General features: G+C 49.9%; 1 protein-coding gene across 4 annotated transcripts in view; it reads right to left on the bottom strand.

The window, feature by feature from the left end:
* RANGAP1 (Ran GTPase activating protein 1) overlaps nucleotides 1-14,926 on the bottom strand; it is a 59,350-nt gene that overhangs the window by 19,963 nt on the left and 24,461 nt on the right. For all 4 annotated transcript variants that reach the window (XM_030815475.1, XM_030815474.1, XM_030815473.1 and 1 more), the window contains exons 3-4: nucleotides 9,458-9,585; nucleotides 2,501-2,560 (exon numbers count right to left, since the gene is read on the bottom strand). In XM_030815475.1, coding sequence (XP_030671335.1) covers nucleotides 2,501-2,560; nucleotides 9,458-9,585 — 188 coding nt within the window. The remainder of the gene's footprint in view (nucleotides 1-2,500; nucleotides 2,561-9,457; nucleotides 9,586-14,926) is intronic.

The raw sequence follows: 14,926 nt of genomic DNA, 5'->3' as shown, positions 1-14,926 counted from the left end.
AGCCACAGCCAGGATCAGCTTTGACAGGGGGATTTGGAGCTCTCCTGGAAACCTCCTGGGCTAGGGAGAGCTACACTCCCTCACCCCACCAGGAGAAGTGGTCAGAGAGGAGTCTCTGCCAGAGACTGGGGCAGAAATGGGGGCTGGGCAGGTGGTCCATGGGGGCGGGGATGTGGAAGGGAGACTTTCTGCCCTCACCCTGGCCACAGACATGGCAGATGAGGCAGTTTCTACCATCCTCCCACCACTCAGTAAGCAAAAGGCAATGTGTCCTCTGGTTGCCCTACCCACAGAAAGCCTAGCCCCTGGTGGCTGGGCGCAGTGGGTCACGCCTGTAATCCGAGCACTGTGGGAGGCTGAGGCGGGTGGATCACAAAGTTGGGAGATCGAGACCATCCTGGCTAACACAGTGAAACCCCATCTCTACTAAAAATACAAAAAATTAGCTGGCATGGTGGTGCCTGCCTGTAATCCCAGCTACTTGGGAGGCTGAGGCAGGAGAATTGCTTGAACCCAGGAGGCGGAGCTTGCAGTGAGCCGAGATCATGCCACTGCACTCCAGCTTGGGAAACAGAGTGAGACTCCGTCTCAAAAAAAAAAGCCTAGCCCCTGGTGATCTAGCCCCAATGGACCTCTAGCCCTGAAGCAGTCAGAGCTGCTCAAATACCCTGTGCCTACTCCACTGCATGCCATCTTCTAACCCCAAATTCTCTTATCCCCCTAAGATTTGTTCTCATGATTGGGAACATAGAGATAAGAATACTTTCTCTTCCCCATTCCTACAGGGTCAAGTAAAAGAAAACAAAAACCAAAAGAACACCTTCTGAAAGCTCAGGGAAACGAAACGCTAAAATTTAGGCAAAACTTGCACAGTGAGAATTCCACACTATGCAAAAGAGAGTTTTCTTCACCATCTTTTCTGACTTGAAATTGTTTTTTTTTTGAGATGGAGTCTCACTCTCTCTCGCCCAAGGTTGCAACGCAATGGCACAATCTCAGCTCACTGCAACCTTCACCTCCCAGGTTCAAGTGATTCTTCCGCCTCGGCATCCTGAATAGCTGGGATTACAAGGCACCTGCCATCATGCCCAGCTAATTTTTGTACTTTTGTAGACACAGGCTTTCAGCATGTTGGCCAGGCTGGTCTCCAACTCCTGACCTCATGTGATCCACACCTCCCACCTCAGCCTCCCAAAGTGCTGAGAATACAGACGTGAGCCACCGTGCCTGGCCTGACCTGAAATTCTTTAACATATAATCACTGAAATGAATTTCCTATTTTTTTTTTTTTTTTTTTTTTTTTGAGATGGAGTCTTGCTCTGTCACCCAGGTTGGAGTGCAGTGATATGATCTTGGCTCACTGCAACCTCCACCTCCTGGGTTCAAGCAGTTCTCCTGCCTCAGCCTCCCAAGTAGCTGGGATTACAGGTAGGCACCACCATGCCAGCTAATTTTTGTATTTTTAGTAAAACGGGGTTTTGCCGTGTTGGCCAGGCTGGTCTTGAACTCCTGACCTCAAGTGATCTGCCCGCCTCAGCCTCCCAAAGTGCTGGGATTATAGGCATGAGCCACCACCCCCGGCCAGAAATGAATTTTCTTAACCTACATTCCAAATCCTAGCCTCACAAGCCAGGTGCAGTGGCACGCACCTGTAATCCCAGCTACTTGGGAGGCTGACGTGGGAGGACTGTTTGAGCCCAAGAGTTCAAGACCAGCCTGGGCAACATAGCAAGACTCTGTCTCTAAAAAAAAAATAAAAGGAGGTTGGGCGCAACCAGGGTGAGGGGCTCAGTAACATCAATGTGCATACTCATCACTGACCAGAAACCTGCACCCTCAGGGCCTGCCGTGTGCAACCCCGTGCCAGGAAGATACACTGAGAGGCTGCCGACCGCCAGCCCTGCCCTCTTCCCTTGGCCAGGCATGCCTTTCTGTGTTCTGTGTTGCCCCTTTCTATTTCCTTCCACACACACGCACTCAGAGACTGGGAACTCGACCCAAGCCAGTCTGAGCCCTGGGAATGAAGAACCGGGAAGCCACCCATGACAGGCACAAACCAAAGCAGAGAGTGGTATGGAGAAAGGGAGGAGCCAGAGAAAGATGGGGACGGCTACATGGGCTGTGTGCAGAGAAGTCATGAAGGAGCAGGACTGCGAGGTGCAGAAAGGGGTTGCCAGGAAAGGCGGGGCAATCGTATTGGGGTGAAATCCACAGTCAACCAAGCCAAGCAGCTCAAGAGGACCCAGGAGTGCGTGGTCTCAGTTCTCCCACCTCCCTGAAGTCCCCACCCTCAGGGTTCCTCCCGTCAGTCCCTGTGCTCCCACCCTCCTCTCCTGTCAGGACACAGGGCACATGCTGGACTTGCCGGGCTTCCATTCCAGCAGCTCAATCACCCACAGGGCTTATCTCAGGCTCCAGAAAGAATAAAGCATGAGAAAAGCCCTGGGAATTGCCAAACAGGGCTTTGTGCGTGGAGAGGAAGAGCAGCTTGTTCGCTTACCAGGGCTGGTGGGATCTCGGTCCGCAGCCTCCCCGTGAACATGTCACTCCAGTGGCAGCGCTGCAGCGGAAAGAAGAGAAGAGTTAGCGGGAGAGAGACCCCTGGAGGCCCATAGTGAAGCCTCATCCTGGTGGATTTGAACTACCTGAACATCACAAGACTTTTTTTTTTTTTTTTTGAGAAGGAATTTCGCTCTTGTTGCCCAGGCTGGAGTGCAGTGGCGCGATCTCGGCTGACCACAACCTCCACCTCCCGGGTTCAAGCAATTCTCCTGCCTGAGCCTCCAGAGTAGCTGGGATTACAGACGTCCGCCACTGTGCCTGGCAAATTTTGTATTTTTAGTAGAGACAGGGTTTCTCCATTTTGGTCAGGCTGGTCTTGACCTCCCGACCTCAGGTGATCTGCCCACCTCGGCCTCCCAAAGTGCTGGGATTACAGGCATGAGCCACCGCGCCTGGCCCCCAAGACTTAACTTGAGCTTTGTTTGTGAAAAGCTGGACCCATTCTGGCTGTAGTTGGTGGGACCTGGAGGCCTGTCCTCAAATCAAGAGGCCTCCAGGGGTTATTGGGGGCTCAGAAGTATCAGGAAAATCATTGACTTGTACAACCCTCTAGGTGGACGTGTGACATGGTTATGGATAACAGAGAAACATGAACATAAACAACACAGAATTCCGCGTTGAGGGCCAGTGGCTCACGCCTGTAATCCCAGCACTTTGGGAGGCCGAGGTGGGCACATCACTTGAGGTCAGGAGTTCCAGACCAGCCTGGCCAACATGGTGAAACCCCATCTCTACTAAAAATACAAAAATTAGCATAGTGACGGGGACTTTTTAACAAAGAGAGAGCAGGCCTCAGGCTCAGAGCCATTAAACAGCAACAGCATCAAATAATTCAGTAACACTATTTTATTTCCTTTATTGTAAGGAATGTCAGCTTTCCATTCATAGAAGTGCTTTGAAATTACATGAAAGTTTGCTGTTTTTTTCATTTTTTTAAGAGATGGGTTCTCACTCTGTTGCCTAGGCTGGAGTGCAGTGGCACAATCATAGCTCACTGTAACGACCTCCTGGCCTCAAGTGATCCTCCCACCTTAGCCTCCACAGTACCTGCAATTACAAGCATGTGACACCACTCCTGGTATGATTTAAAGAAAGTATTAGGCAATTCATGAAGATAGTATATTGGTAGTTACCAGAGGCCTGGAAGGTTAGAGGGAGGGGAGGCTGAAGAAAGGTTAATTAATGGAGACAAGTATAAAGTTAGAAGAAATAAGACCTAGTGTTCAATAGGTCAACAGGGTTAACTATTGTTTACATTAATCTATTATACATTTCAAAATACCTAGAAGATGCCGGGCACGGTGGCTCACACCTGTAATCCCAGCACTTTGGGAGGTGGAGACGGGCAGATCACCTGAGGTCAGGAGTTCGAGAGTAGCCTGGCCAACATGTCAAAACCCCATCTCTACTAAAAGTATAAAAATTAGCCAGGCATAGCCGGGCGCGGTGGCTCACGCTTGTAATCCCAGCACTTTGGGAGGCCGAGGCGGGCGGATCACGAGGTCAGGAGATCGAGACCACGGTGAAACCCCGTCTCTACTAAAAAACACAAAAAATTAGCCGGGCGTGGTGGCGGGCGCCTGTAGTCCCAGCTACTTGGAGAGGCTGAGGCAGGAGAATGGCGTGAACCCGGGAGGCGGAGCTTGCAGTGAGCCGAGATTGCGCCACTGCACTCCAGCCTGGGCGACAGAGCGAGACTCCGTCTCAAAAAAAAAAAAAAAAAAAAAAAAAATTAGCCAGGCATGGTGGTGCACGCCTGTAGTCCCAGCTACTCAAGAGACTGAGGTATGAGAATTGCTGGAAACCGGGAGGCAGAGGTTGTGCTGAGCTGAAATTGCACCACTGCACAGCAGCCTGCTGGGTGACACAGAAAGACTGTCTCAAAAAAAAAAAAAAAAAAAAAAAAAGCCGGAAGAGAAAAATTTGAATGTTCCTAGCATAAAGATAAATATTTAAGGTGATGGATACCTCAATTACCCTTATTTTATTTATTTATTTTTGAGACAGAGTCTCACCCTGTCGCACCCAGGGTGGAGTGCAGTGGAGCAATCTCGGCTCACTGCAACCTCTGCCTCCCAGGTTCAAGTGAGTCTCCTGCCTCAGTCTCCCAAGTAGCTGGGATTACAGGCGTCCGCTACCACACCCGGCTAATTTTTTGTATTTTTAGTGGACATGGGGTTTCGCCATATTGGCCAAGCTGGTCTTGAACTCTCGACCTCAGGTGATCCACCCACCTCAGCCTTCAAAAGTGCTGAGATTATAGGCATGAGCCACCGTGCCCGGCCTATTTTATCTATTTATTTATTTTTTGAGACAGAGTTTCACTCGTCGCCCAGGCTAGAGTGCAATGGCCTGGTCTTGGCTCCCTGCAACCTCCACCTCCCAAGTTCAAGTGATTCTCCTGTCTCAGTCTCCAGAGTAGCTGGGATTACAGGCACCCACCACCACGCCCAGCTAATTTTTGTTTTTTTTTTTAATAGAAGATGGGGTTTCACCATGTTGGCCAGGCTGGTCTCAAACTCCTGACCTCAGGTGATCCACCTGCCTCAGCCTCCCAAAGTGCTGGGATTATAGGCATGAGAGCCACCATGCCCAGCCCTCCCTCATTTTTCATTTTGAGACAGGGTCTCACTCTGTCTCCCAGGCCAGAGCATAGCCATGCAAACACGGCTCACTGCAGCCTTGACCTCCCAAGTAGCTGGGACTACATGTGTGTACCACCACACCCAGCTAATTTTTGTATATTTTATAGAGCTGGGAATCTCCCTATGTTGTCCAGGCTTGTCTCAAACTCCGGGGATCAAGTTATCCGCTCCCACCTTACATACTAAGGAAGCTGGTTTTTGCAGAAAAATCCGCATATCCACCAATAAAGCAGACCATGAACACACCTGGGGCCTCAGCTGTCTGCTCTACACCAGATCTGCTTAGTAGTTACACTTGCACGCAGGTCCATAGGGCCAGGAACAGGCAGCCAGAGCCCGAGCGCCACAGTCCCTCACAACAGATACTGGCATGTCACTCTGAACAAAGCTCCCCAAACCCAACTCTAATGAGCTGAACAGTCAGCACAGGACTCTAGGGCACACCGCCTGGGTTCCAATCCTGATTTAGCTGACTCCAGCCACCACTCCCCCTCTCCAGCCTCTGGTATCCTATCTCTGAAATGAGGTTTTAGGTCCTAATGATCTCCCACGTGAACAGCAAAGCAGTTAAGAGCTTGCTTGGGCTGGGCACATTGGCTCACACCAATAATTCCAGCACTTTGGAAGGCCAAAGTGGGACGACTGCTTGAGCCTAGGAGATCAAGATCAGACTGGGCAACAAAGCAAGACCCCATCATTTAAAAAAAAAAAAAAGAAAAAAATTAGCTGGGCATTGTGGCACACACATGGTCCCAGCTACCTAGGGGGCTGAGATGGAAGGATCACTTGAGCCTGGGAGTTCAAGGCTGCAGCGAGCTATGATCATGCCACTGCACTACAGCCTGGGCAATGGTGTGAAACTGTCTCTTAAAAAAAAAAAAAAAAAAAGCCAGGCGCAGTGGCTCACACCTGTAATCCCAGCACTTTGGGAGGCCGAGGTGGGCGGATCACGAGATTAGGAGATTGAGACCATCCTGGCTAACATGGTGAAACCGGTCTCTACTAAAAATACAAAAAATTAGCCGGACGTGGTGGTGGACGCCCATAGTCCCAGCCACTTGGGAGGCTGAGGCAGGAGAATGGCATGAACCCAGCAGGCGGAGCTTGCAGTGAGCTGAGATCACGCCACTGCACTCCAGCCTGGGGACACAGTGAGACTCCGTCTCAAAAAAAAACAAAAAAAGAGCTTGGGCTGACACCTGGACTCCACCTCAGCCTACCCCTAGTTGTGTGACTCTGGGCTGCACTTCTCTCACCTGTCAAGACCTCGCTCCTCACTTGCACACTGCTGCAGCAGCAGAGAGAACACCTCTGGCATCAGCACTATGCCCGGAACACTGGGCCATCAAGGGCAGATCCCACCCTGCCCCTGCCCTGGGCTGCTTCCTACACAGAGGAGGGCCTGGGAGGTGGCGTGCAGTGATTCACTGGAGCCACTGCATCTGCAGCAGGCGGGAAGGTGCATGCAGCACTCCTACCGACCAAGCTCTCCCAGGACAACCTCTGAGGAAGAAGGAAGGGCTCTATCTCCTATTTCATATAAGAGCCCAGCCTCAGAGCTGCACGCAGGGCAAGGCCACATACGGCAAACAAGGTGGTGCTGTTAGGGCTTGATCCCGTGTGCTGAACGCAAGCTCAGCTCCTGCTGAGTCCTGTAGCCTTCAGGCCCATGGCTCCTTCATTCCTGTTCTTCACAGGTCTCAGGGAGGGCTGAGTTCTGAGTTCTTTGGTTGGAAAACATCCTAGCTTATGCTCAGGGAAAGTACAGGCCCCGGGCAGGAGAGCAGAAACAATCACTGTCTTGGTGGTTAACTTGACCATGACCTTCCTAAGGAAACAAATATGCAGTGACACTTTGTAAATAAGCTTGCAGGCCCTTCCGGGGTGAATCCTCTCATGGCCCCCAGTCCCATATTCCTTCTCTTGCAGAAACTGGTGCCACAGAGAGAACACTGATCTCAGGAGTGTGATGTGTGGCTTGGCCACATCTCTGCTATTTTTTTTTCTTTTTTTTTTTTTGAGACAGAGTCTCGCTCTGTCGCTAGGCTGGAGTGCAATGGCGCGATCTTGGCTCACTGCAACCTCTGCCTCCTGGTTTCAAGCTATTCTCCTGCCTCAGCCTCCTGAGTAGCTGGGACTACAGGCACACGCCACCACACCTAGCAAATTTTTGTATTTTGAGACGGGATTTCACCATGTTGGCCAGGATGGTCTTGATCTCTTGACCTCATGATCTGCCCGCCTTGGCCTCCCAAAGTGCTAGGATTACAGGCGTGACTCACCAGGCCCGGCTTTTTTTTTTCTTTTTTTGAGACAGGGTCTTGCTCTGCTGCTCAGGCTGGAGTGTAGTGGTGCAATCTTGGCTCACTGAAACCACTGCCTCCCAGGCTCAAGCAATCCTCTCATTTTAGCCTCCCAAGGAGCTGGGATCATAGGTGCACACCACCATGCTGGGCTAATTTTTGTACTTTTTGTAGAGACGGGGTTTCACCATGTTGTCCAAGCTGGTCTCGAACTTCTGGGCCTTGGCCTTCCAAAGTGCTGGGATTACAGCTGTGAGCCATCATGCCCGACTGATCGTGGCTATTTAATGAGCCCCTCTGAGCCTCGGTTCCCTTGACTTATAAATGGAGACTCAACCCAGTCTCTTCCCTGGTTGCTGTGAGCAGACAATGGCATGCAGAAGAGCCCAGCCCAACCCTAGCCATGCACATATGAAGAGACAATGCCATTCTGGAACTCTGGTCTATCTCCCTCATGACTTTGGGATTTCAAGGAGAGGGGAATACCCAGTGACATCTCCCAGCGCTTTGAACATGATACTCTTGCTTTTCTCACAGAGCGTATCGGAAGACTGGTGTTTAGTAGAACCTGTTTGGGGAACACGGGCTAGAATAACCTGACTTGCCCTTTGTGTTGGCCAAGAAGGGCACCACTTGGATCTAACCTTCAAGAGAACTTGCCAGCTGCATGCGGTGGCTCACTCCTGTAATCCCAGCACATTGGGAGGCCGAGGCGGACAAATCACAAGATCAGGAGTTCGAGACCAGCCTGGCCAACGTAGTGAAACCCTGCCTCTACTAAAAAATACAAAAAATTAGCTGGGCGTGGTGGTGGGTGCATGTAATCCTAGCTACTTGGCAGGCTGACGCAGGAGAATCACTTGAACCTGGGAAGTGGAGGTTGCAGCAAGCTGAGATCGCACCACTGCACACCAGACCGGGTGACAGTGTGAGACTCCATCTCTAAAAAAAAAAAAAAAAAAAAAAGGCTGGGCGCGGTGGCTCACGCCTGTAATCCCAGCACTTTGGGAGGCCGAGGTGGGCGGATCACAAGGTCAGGAGATTGAGACCATCCTGGCTAATGCAGTGAAACCCCGTCTCTACTAAAAATACAAAAAATTAGCCGAGCATAGTGGCAGGCACCTGTAGTCCCAGGTACTAGGGAGGCTGAGGCAGGAGAATGGTGTGAACCCGGGAGGCGGAGCTTGCAGTGAGCAGATATCGCGCCACTGCACTACAGCCTGGGCGACAGAGCAAGACTCCGTCTCAAAAAAAAAAAAAAAAAAAAAAATTAGCTGGGAGTGGTGGTGGGAGCCTGTAATCCCAGCTACTCGGGAGGCTGAGGCAGGAGAATCACTTGAACCCAGGAGGCGGAGATTGCAGTGAGCCGAGATTGCGCCACTGAACTCCAGCCTGGACGACAGACTGAGACTCCGTCTCAAAAAACAAAAAAAGAGAACTTGCTTCTGCTGCGAGGAGTGTAGGGAGCTGGCAGTCTCCGGCTACAGCACCTTCCTATTGCTGTAGCATTTGAGCTGAGGCCTGGCCACTTCTGCCCAACACGAGACTCCTTTCAATGGGCAATCTTTGCTCTGCAACTCCGAGAGGGTGGGTCTGTCAGAGCAGCCTCACAGTCAGAGGCTCCTGCTGGTTATTTCTGCAACCTTCCCGCCTCACATGTGACAACAGCTCTGCATTATGAGCAGAAGGCTCTCCCTACTTTATCTTTCACAGGTGTCATGCCAAAACTCCTCCTGCACCCCAACACCCTCTCAGGGTCTGCTGACTACAGGGAGAGGGTCCCTAGCCAATGCTGTGTGCCCTGGGGAGGCCAGAGGAAGAGGAGCTGCTTGGGGTATAGCCACACAGGCATGGGCCTGGAAGAGACTGGACACAGGCAGGGGCTGTGGAAGTATGAACAGAAGCTTGTTCAAACCAGCCTGGGCCTACTCGCCCCACTCTGCTCACCTTCAACTCTGACTTCTTCTCTAAGGCCTTGGCGATGACCCTGGCTGCTTCCACGCCCACTGTGTTGCCTTCCAGACGCAGAGCCTCCAAGCCGTCAAAGTCTTCAATCTCTTTAATCACATCTTTAGCTGCCAGGGACCAAAGAGCAGAACCTTAGGCTTTTAGAGTCACAAACAGCTAAGATAGGAGAGAGGTTGGCAACCAACTACCTTGCCACTAAATAGTTTATGGTGCACCTACCGTGCAACGAGCCCTGGCTTACAGAGAATCGGACAGGCTCATGGTCCAGAGTACAGAGCTATGCAGATGATTTCTCTGTAATGAGTGTTAAAACCAGGCATGTAGAGAGGCTTGGGAGCCGAGGGAAAAGAGCAACTGGCTGCTCACAGCAAAGAAGACTTTGCCAAGTGGGTGGTGTGTGTGGAGCCTCCAAAGATGGGCAGTGTACCAGGCCAAGCAGAGAAACGGCACCCAAGCCAGAGGGCCAGCAGGCACGATGGCACAAAGGCTTTCATTGTTAAGTGATTCATGTGGGGGGTGTTTGTTCACTACTGTACTATTTTGTTTTGATGAAACATTCCAAACCACCTAAATGTCCATCAAGAGAAGACAGAAGGCCCAGTGCAGTGGCTCACGCCTGTAATCCCAGTACTTTGGGAGGCTAAGGCAGGTGGATTGCTTGAGCCCAGGAGTTTAAGACCAGCATGGGCAACATGGTGAAACTCTGTCTTACTAAAAATACAAAAATCAGCTGGGCGTGGTGGTGGATGTTTGTAATCCCAGCTATGCAGGAGGCTGAGGCAGGAGAATGTCTTGAACCTGGGAGGAGGAGGGTGCAGTGAGCCAAGATCATGTCACTGCACTCCAGCCTGGGAGACAGAGCAAGACTCCATCTTAAAAAAAAGTCAGGCATGGTGGCATACGCCTGTAATCCCAGCATTTTGGGAGGCCAAGGCAGGCAGATCACAAGGTCAGGAGTTCAAGACCAGCCTGACCAATATAGTGAAACCCCATCTTCACTAAAAACACAAAAATTAGCTGGGCGTGATGGCACATGCCTGTAATCCCAGCTACTCACAAAGCTGAGGCAGGAGAATCACCTGAACCTGGGAGGCAGAAGTTGTAGTGAGCCGAGATCACACCACTACACTCCAGCCTGGGCGACAGAGTAAGACTCTGTCTCAAGAAAAAAAAAAAAATTTAGCCTGGTGTGGTGGCATGCGCCTGTAGTCTCAGTTACTTGGGAGGCTGAGCTGGGAGGATCAGCTGAGCCTGAGAAGTTGAGGCTGCAATGAGCCATGATCATGCCATAGCACTCCAGCCGGGGGGACAGAGCAAGACCCTGCCTTCTCAAAACAAAAGAAACAAAAAAAGAGAGAGACAGGAAGACAGAGAGGAGGACAGAGGTTCACTGTGGCGCGTTATAAAAATAGTTACACCAGCACTGCTATGAAAGATGACACAGGTGTTTTTGACTTGGAAAAATCTGTTATAGCAATAAGTGAAAAATTAGGTTACTCAAGCATTTGGGCTGATCACTCTTTAAAAACGTATGTATTCACACACAAACACACATGCACACATGTGCATATAACAAGGTCTAGGAACATAGAAACCAAATGTTATAGCAGTTCTCTCTAGCTGGTAGGATAATGGATGATTGTGTGTTTTTCACTACTTGAAGTAAAACGTTCTCAATATATCAGGTTATACAGCAGCTTTTAAAAGATCTATAACATAATCCCAATTTAAAACAAAATGGGCCAGGAGTGGTGGCTCACACCTGTAATCCCAGCACTTTGAGAGGGCAAGGCCTGAGGATCACCTGAGGTCAAGAGTTTGAGACCAGCCTGTCCAATATGATGAAACCCTGTCTCTAACTAAAAATACAAAAATTAGCTGGGTGTGGTGGTGGGTGCCTGTAATCCCAGCTACTAGGGAGGCTGAGACAGGAGAATTGCTTGAACCTGGGAGGCTGAGGTTGCAGTGAGCCGAGATCATGGCATTGCACTAATCCCTGGACAACAAGAGCGAAACTCTGTTTCAAAAAACAAACAAAACAAAATGAACTCAGCTATGTTCAGGAAAAAAAAAAGACTAGGCTGGGCACGGTGGCTCACGCCTGTAATCCCAGCACTTTGGGAGGCCAAGGTGGGCGGATCATGAGGTCAGGAGTTCAAGACCAGCCTGGCCAACATGGTAAACCCCATCTCTACTAAAAATACAAAAATAAGTTGGGCATGGTGGCGCATGCCCGTAATCCCAGCTGCTCGGGAGGCTGAGGCAGAATTGCTTGAACCGGGAGCCAGGAGGTGGGGGAAGCAGTGAGCGAGATCTTGCCACTGCACTCCAGGCTGGGCTACAGAGCGAGACTGTGTCTCAGAAAAAAAAAAAAAAAAAAAAAAAAAAAAAGACTATGTGCTAGAAATAAAATGCCCTGAAATTAATAGTAGTTATATCCCTGGGGTTATATGAAAGTGAGGATATATTTTTTCCCTGTTCTTTGAATGTTTCTGTATTCTATAATAAACCTGCATTAATTATAAAATCTGAACAAAACCAAAACTTACATGAAACATAAAGTTGAGTCTGGCTGGTACAGGATGGAGTAGGGTGACATGTGGGAGGGAAGAGACAGAGATGGGTATGGGAGATAAAGTTTGAACTTGACCTTCTGGTCAAGAAGGGTCTTGAGAAAGGACTTATAACTTAGTAGGGGCTCCCTAAGAAGTTGTCCAAGGTGGGCCTAAGTTTCCCTGGTTGAGCCGGAACCCAAGGATGGCTCACTGATGCGGGTAACTTGACTTCCAGATGCCAGGGGATTCAGGGTTGGTCAGTGCCAGCCAAGCCTTGGCAAGGGATGAAAAGACTTCCTGAGTGCTCTTAAAGTAAAAGTGAGCTCTCTCCCTGCCTTACTTCCCAGAGCCTTTTCATTTGTTTTCATAGAGTATATTCACATTTTGCCTTCAATTAGTTGCCTGGGTATATCATTCCTATTCCAGATTTGCTGCTTCTTAGGAGCTGGGTAAGCTGGGCACCCCTGGGGACTTACAAAATGGGAGACACCACATTCAGCCTGTGCTGGGAGAGTAAAGAAGTTAACTGGATGGATTTCACAGCCAGCCAAACTTGAGTTTTTTTGTTTTGTTTTTTGTTTGTTTTTGAGATAGTCTCGTTCTGTCACCGAGGCTGCAGTACAGTGGCACAATCTCGGCTCACTGCAACCTCCGCCTCCTGGGTTCAAGCAATTCTCCCGCCTCAGCCTCCCGAGAGTAGCTGGGATTACAGGTGTCCACCACCACACCCGGCTAATTTTTGTATTTGTAGTAAAGACAGGGTTTCTCCATGTTGGCCAGGCTGGTCTGGAATTCCTGACCTCAGGTGATCTGCCCACCTCGGCCTCCCAAAGTGCTGGGAATACAGGCGTGAGCCACCTGGCCCAAAACTTGAGTTCTAATCCCAGCTCTACTCATTAAAGCTGTGCCCTTAGGCATGTCATACCACCTCCCTAAACCTCAGTTTTCCAATCTGCAAAATGGAAATGCAATCTATCTCAAGGGATTTTGTGAAGATAAACTGAGATACTACTTATCTGGCACTTAATACCCTTATCTGACACAGTGTTCAATAAATGGCATTTAGCATCAAATCCATGTTTCCTAAATGGAGCTCAATGTCTAATTAGAAGCACAGGAATAGGGATTTCACTGGACCTCTGTGAAAATCCTAGCTCTGCTACTTATCAAATGTGTGACCTTGGCCAAGTTACTTAAAGTCTCCTAAATTCTTTTTTCTCATTTATAAAACAGCAACATTCCCATCTATCTCCCACAAGGGTGACGCAAGCATCAAAAGTGATAAACGAGGTCAAAGTGGGCGGATCACCTGAGGTCAAGAATTCAAGACCAGCCTGGCCAACATGGCAAAACGCTGTCTCTACTAAAAATACAAAAAAATTGGCCGGGCAGTGGCTCACACCTGTAATCCCAGCACTTTGGGAGGCCGAGGTGGGCGGATCGCGAGGTCAGGAGATCGAGACTATCCTGGCTAACATAGTGAAACCCCGTCTCTACTAAAAATACAAAAAATTAGCCGGGTGTGGTGGCGGGTGCCTGTAGTCCCAGCTACTTGGGAGGCTGAGGCAGGAGAAGGGCATGAACCCGGGAGGCAGAGCTTGCAGTGAGCCGAGATCACGCCACTGCACTCAAGCCTGGGCAACAGAGCCCCAGACTCCATCTCAAAAAAAATAATAATAAAAATAAAAAAAAATTAGCCGGGCACGGTGGCGGGCGCCTGTAGTCCCAGCTACTCGGGAGGATGAGGTGGGAGAATGGCGTGAACCCAGGAGGCGGAGCCTCAGTAAGCCAACATCATGCCACTGCACTCCAGCCTGGGTGACAGAGCAAGACTATGTCTCAAAAAAATAACAATAATAAAAATACAAATACAAAAATAGGCTGAAGACGGGACACAGTGGCTCACACCTGTAATCCCAGTACTTTAGGGGCTGAGGCGGGCAAATTACCTGAGGTCAGGAGTTCAAGACCAACCTGTTCAACATGGTAAAACCCCATCTCTACTAAAATACAAAAAATTAGCCAGGTGTGGTGGCGGGTGCCTGTAGTCCTAGCTACTCGGGAGGCTGAGGCAGGAGAACGGTGTGAACCAGGGAGGCGGAGCTTGCAGTGAACTGAGATCGCACCACTGCACTCCAGCCTGGGTGACAGAGCAAGACTCTGTCTCAAAAAAAAAAAAAAAAGAGAGAAAAGAAAATTAGCTGGGCATAGTTGTACACGCCTGTAGTCCCAGCTACCCAGGAGGCTGAGGCATGAGAATTGCCTGAACCCAAGAGGCAGAGGTTAAAGTGAGCTGAGATCACACCACCGCGCTCCAGCCTGGGCAACAGAGCAAGACTATGTCTCAAAAAAAAAAATTAGCCAGGCGTGATGGTGTGAGCCTGTAGTCCCAGCTATTTGGGAGGCTGAGGCAGGAGAATTGCTTGAACCTGGGAGACAGAAGTTGCAAGGAGCCAACATCGCAGCACTACACTCCAGCCTGGGTGGCAGAGTTAGACTCATCTCAAAAAAAAAAAAAAAAAAAAAAAAAATGCTGGGCACAGTGGCTCACGCCTGTAATCCTAATACTTTGGGAGGCCAAGGTGGGCAGATCACCTGAGATCAGGAGTTCGAGAGCATCCTGACCAATATGGCAAAACCCTATCTCTACTAAAAATACAAAAATTAGCCGGGTGTGGTGGCGGGCACCTGTATTCCCAGCTACTCAGGAGGCTGAGGCAGGAGAATCGCTTGAACCCGGGAGGCGGAGGTTTGCAGTGAGCCAAGATCACGCCACTGCACTCCAGCCTGGGTGATAGAGTGAGACTCCATCTCAAAAAAAAAAGTGATAAACGGACAGGGAGGAAGTCTACAAATGTTAGGCCTTATGGAGATGTTAGGAACGTGCATCAGC

Source organism: Nomascus leucogenys, chromosome 7b, assembly GCF_006542625.1.
Source record: "Nomascus leucogenys isolate Asia chromosome 7b, Asia_NLE_v1, whole genome shotgun sequence".
In the NCBI taxonomy this organism is placed as follows: domain Eukaryota; kingdom Metazoa; phylum Chordata; class Mammalia; order Primates; family Hylobatidae; genus Nomascus; species Nomascus leucogenys.
The sequence above is the reverse complement of the archived record's forward strand: the minus strand, read 5'-3'. Positions and strand labels throughout refer to the sequence as shown.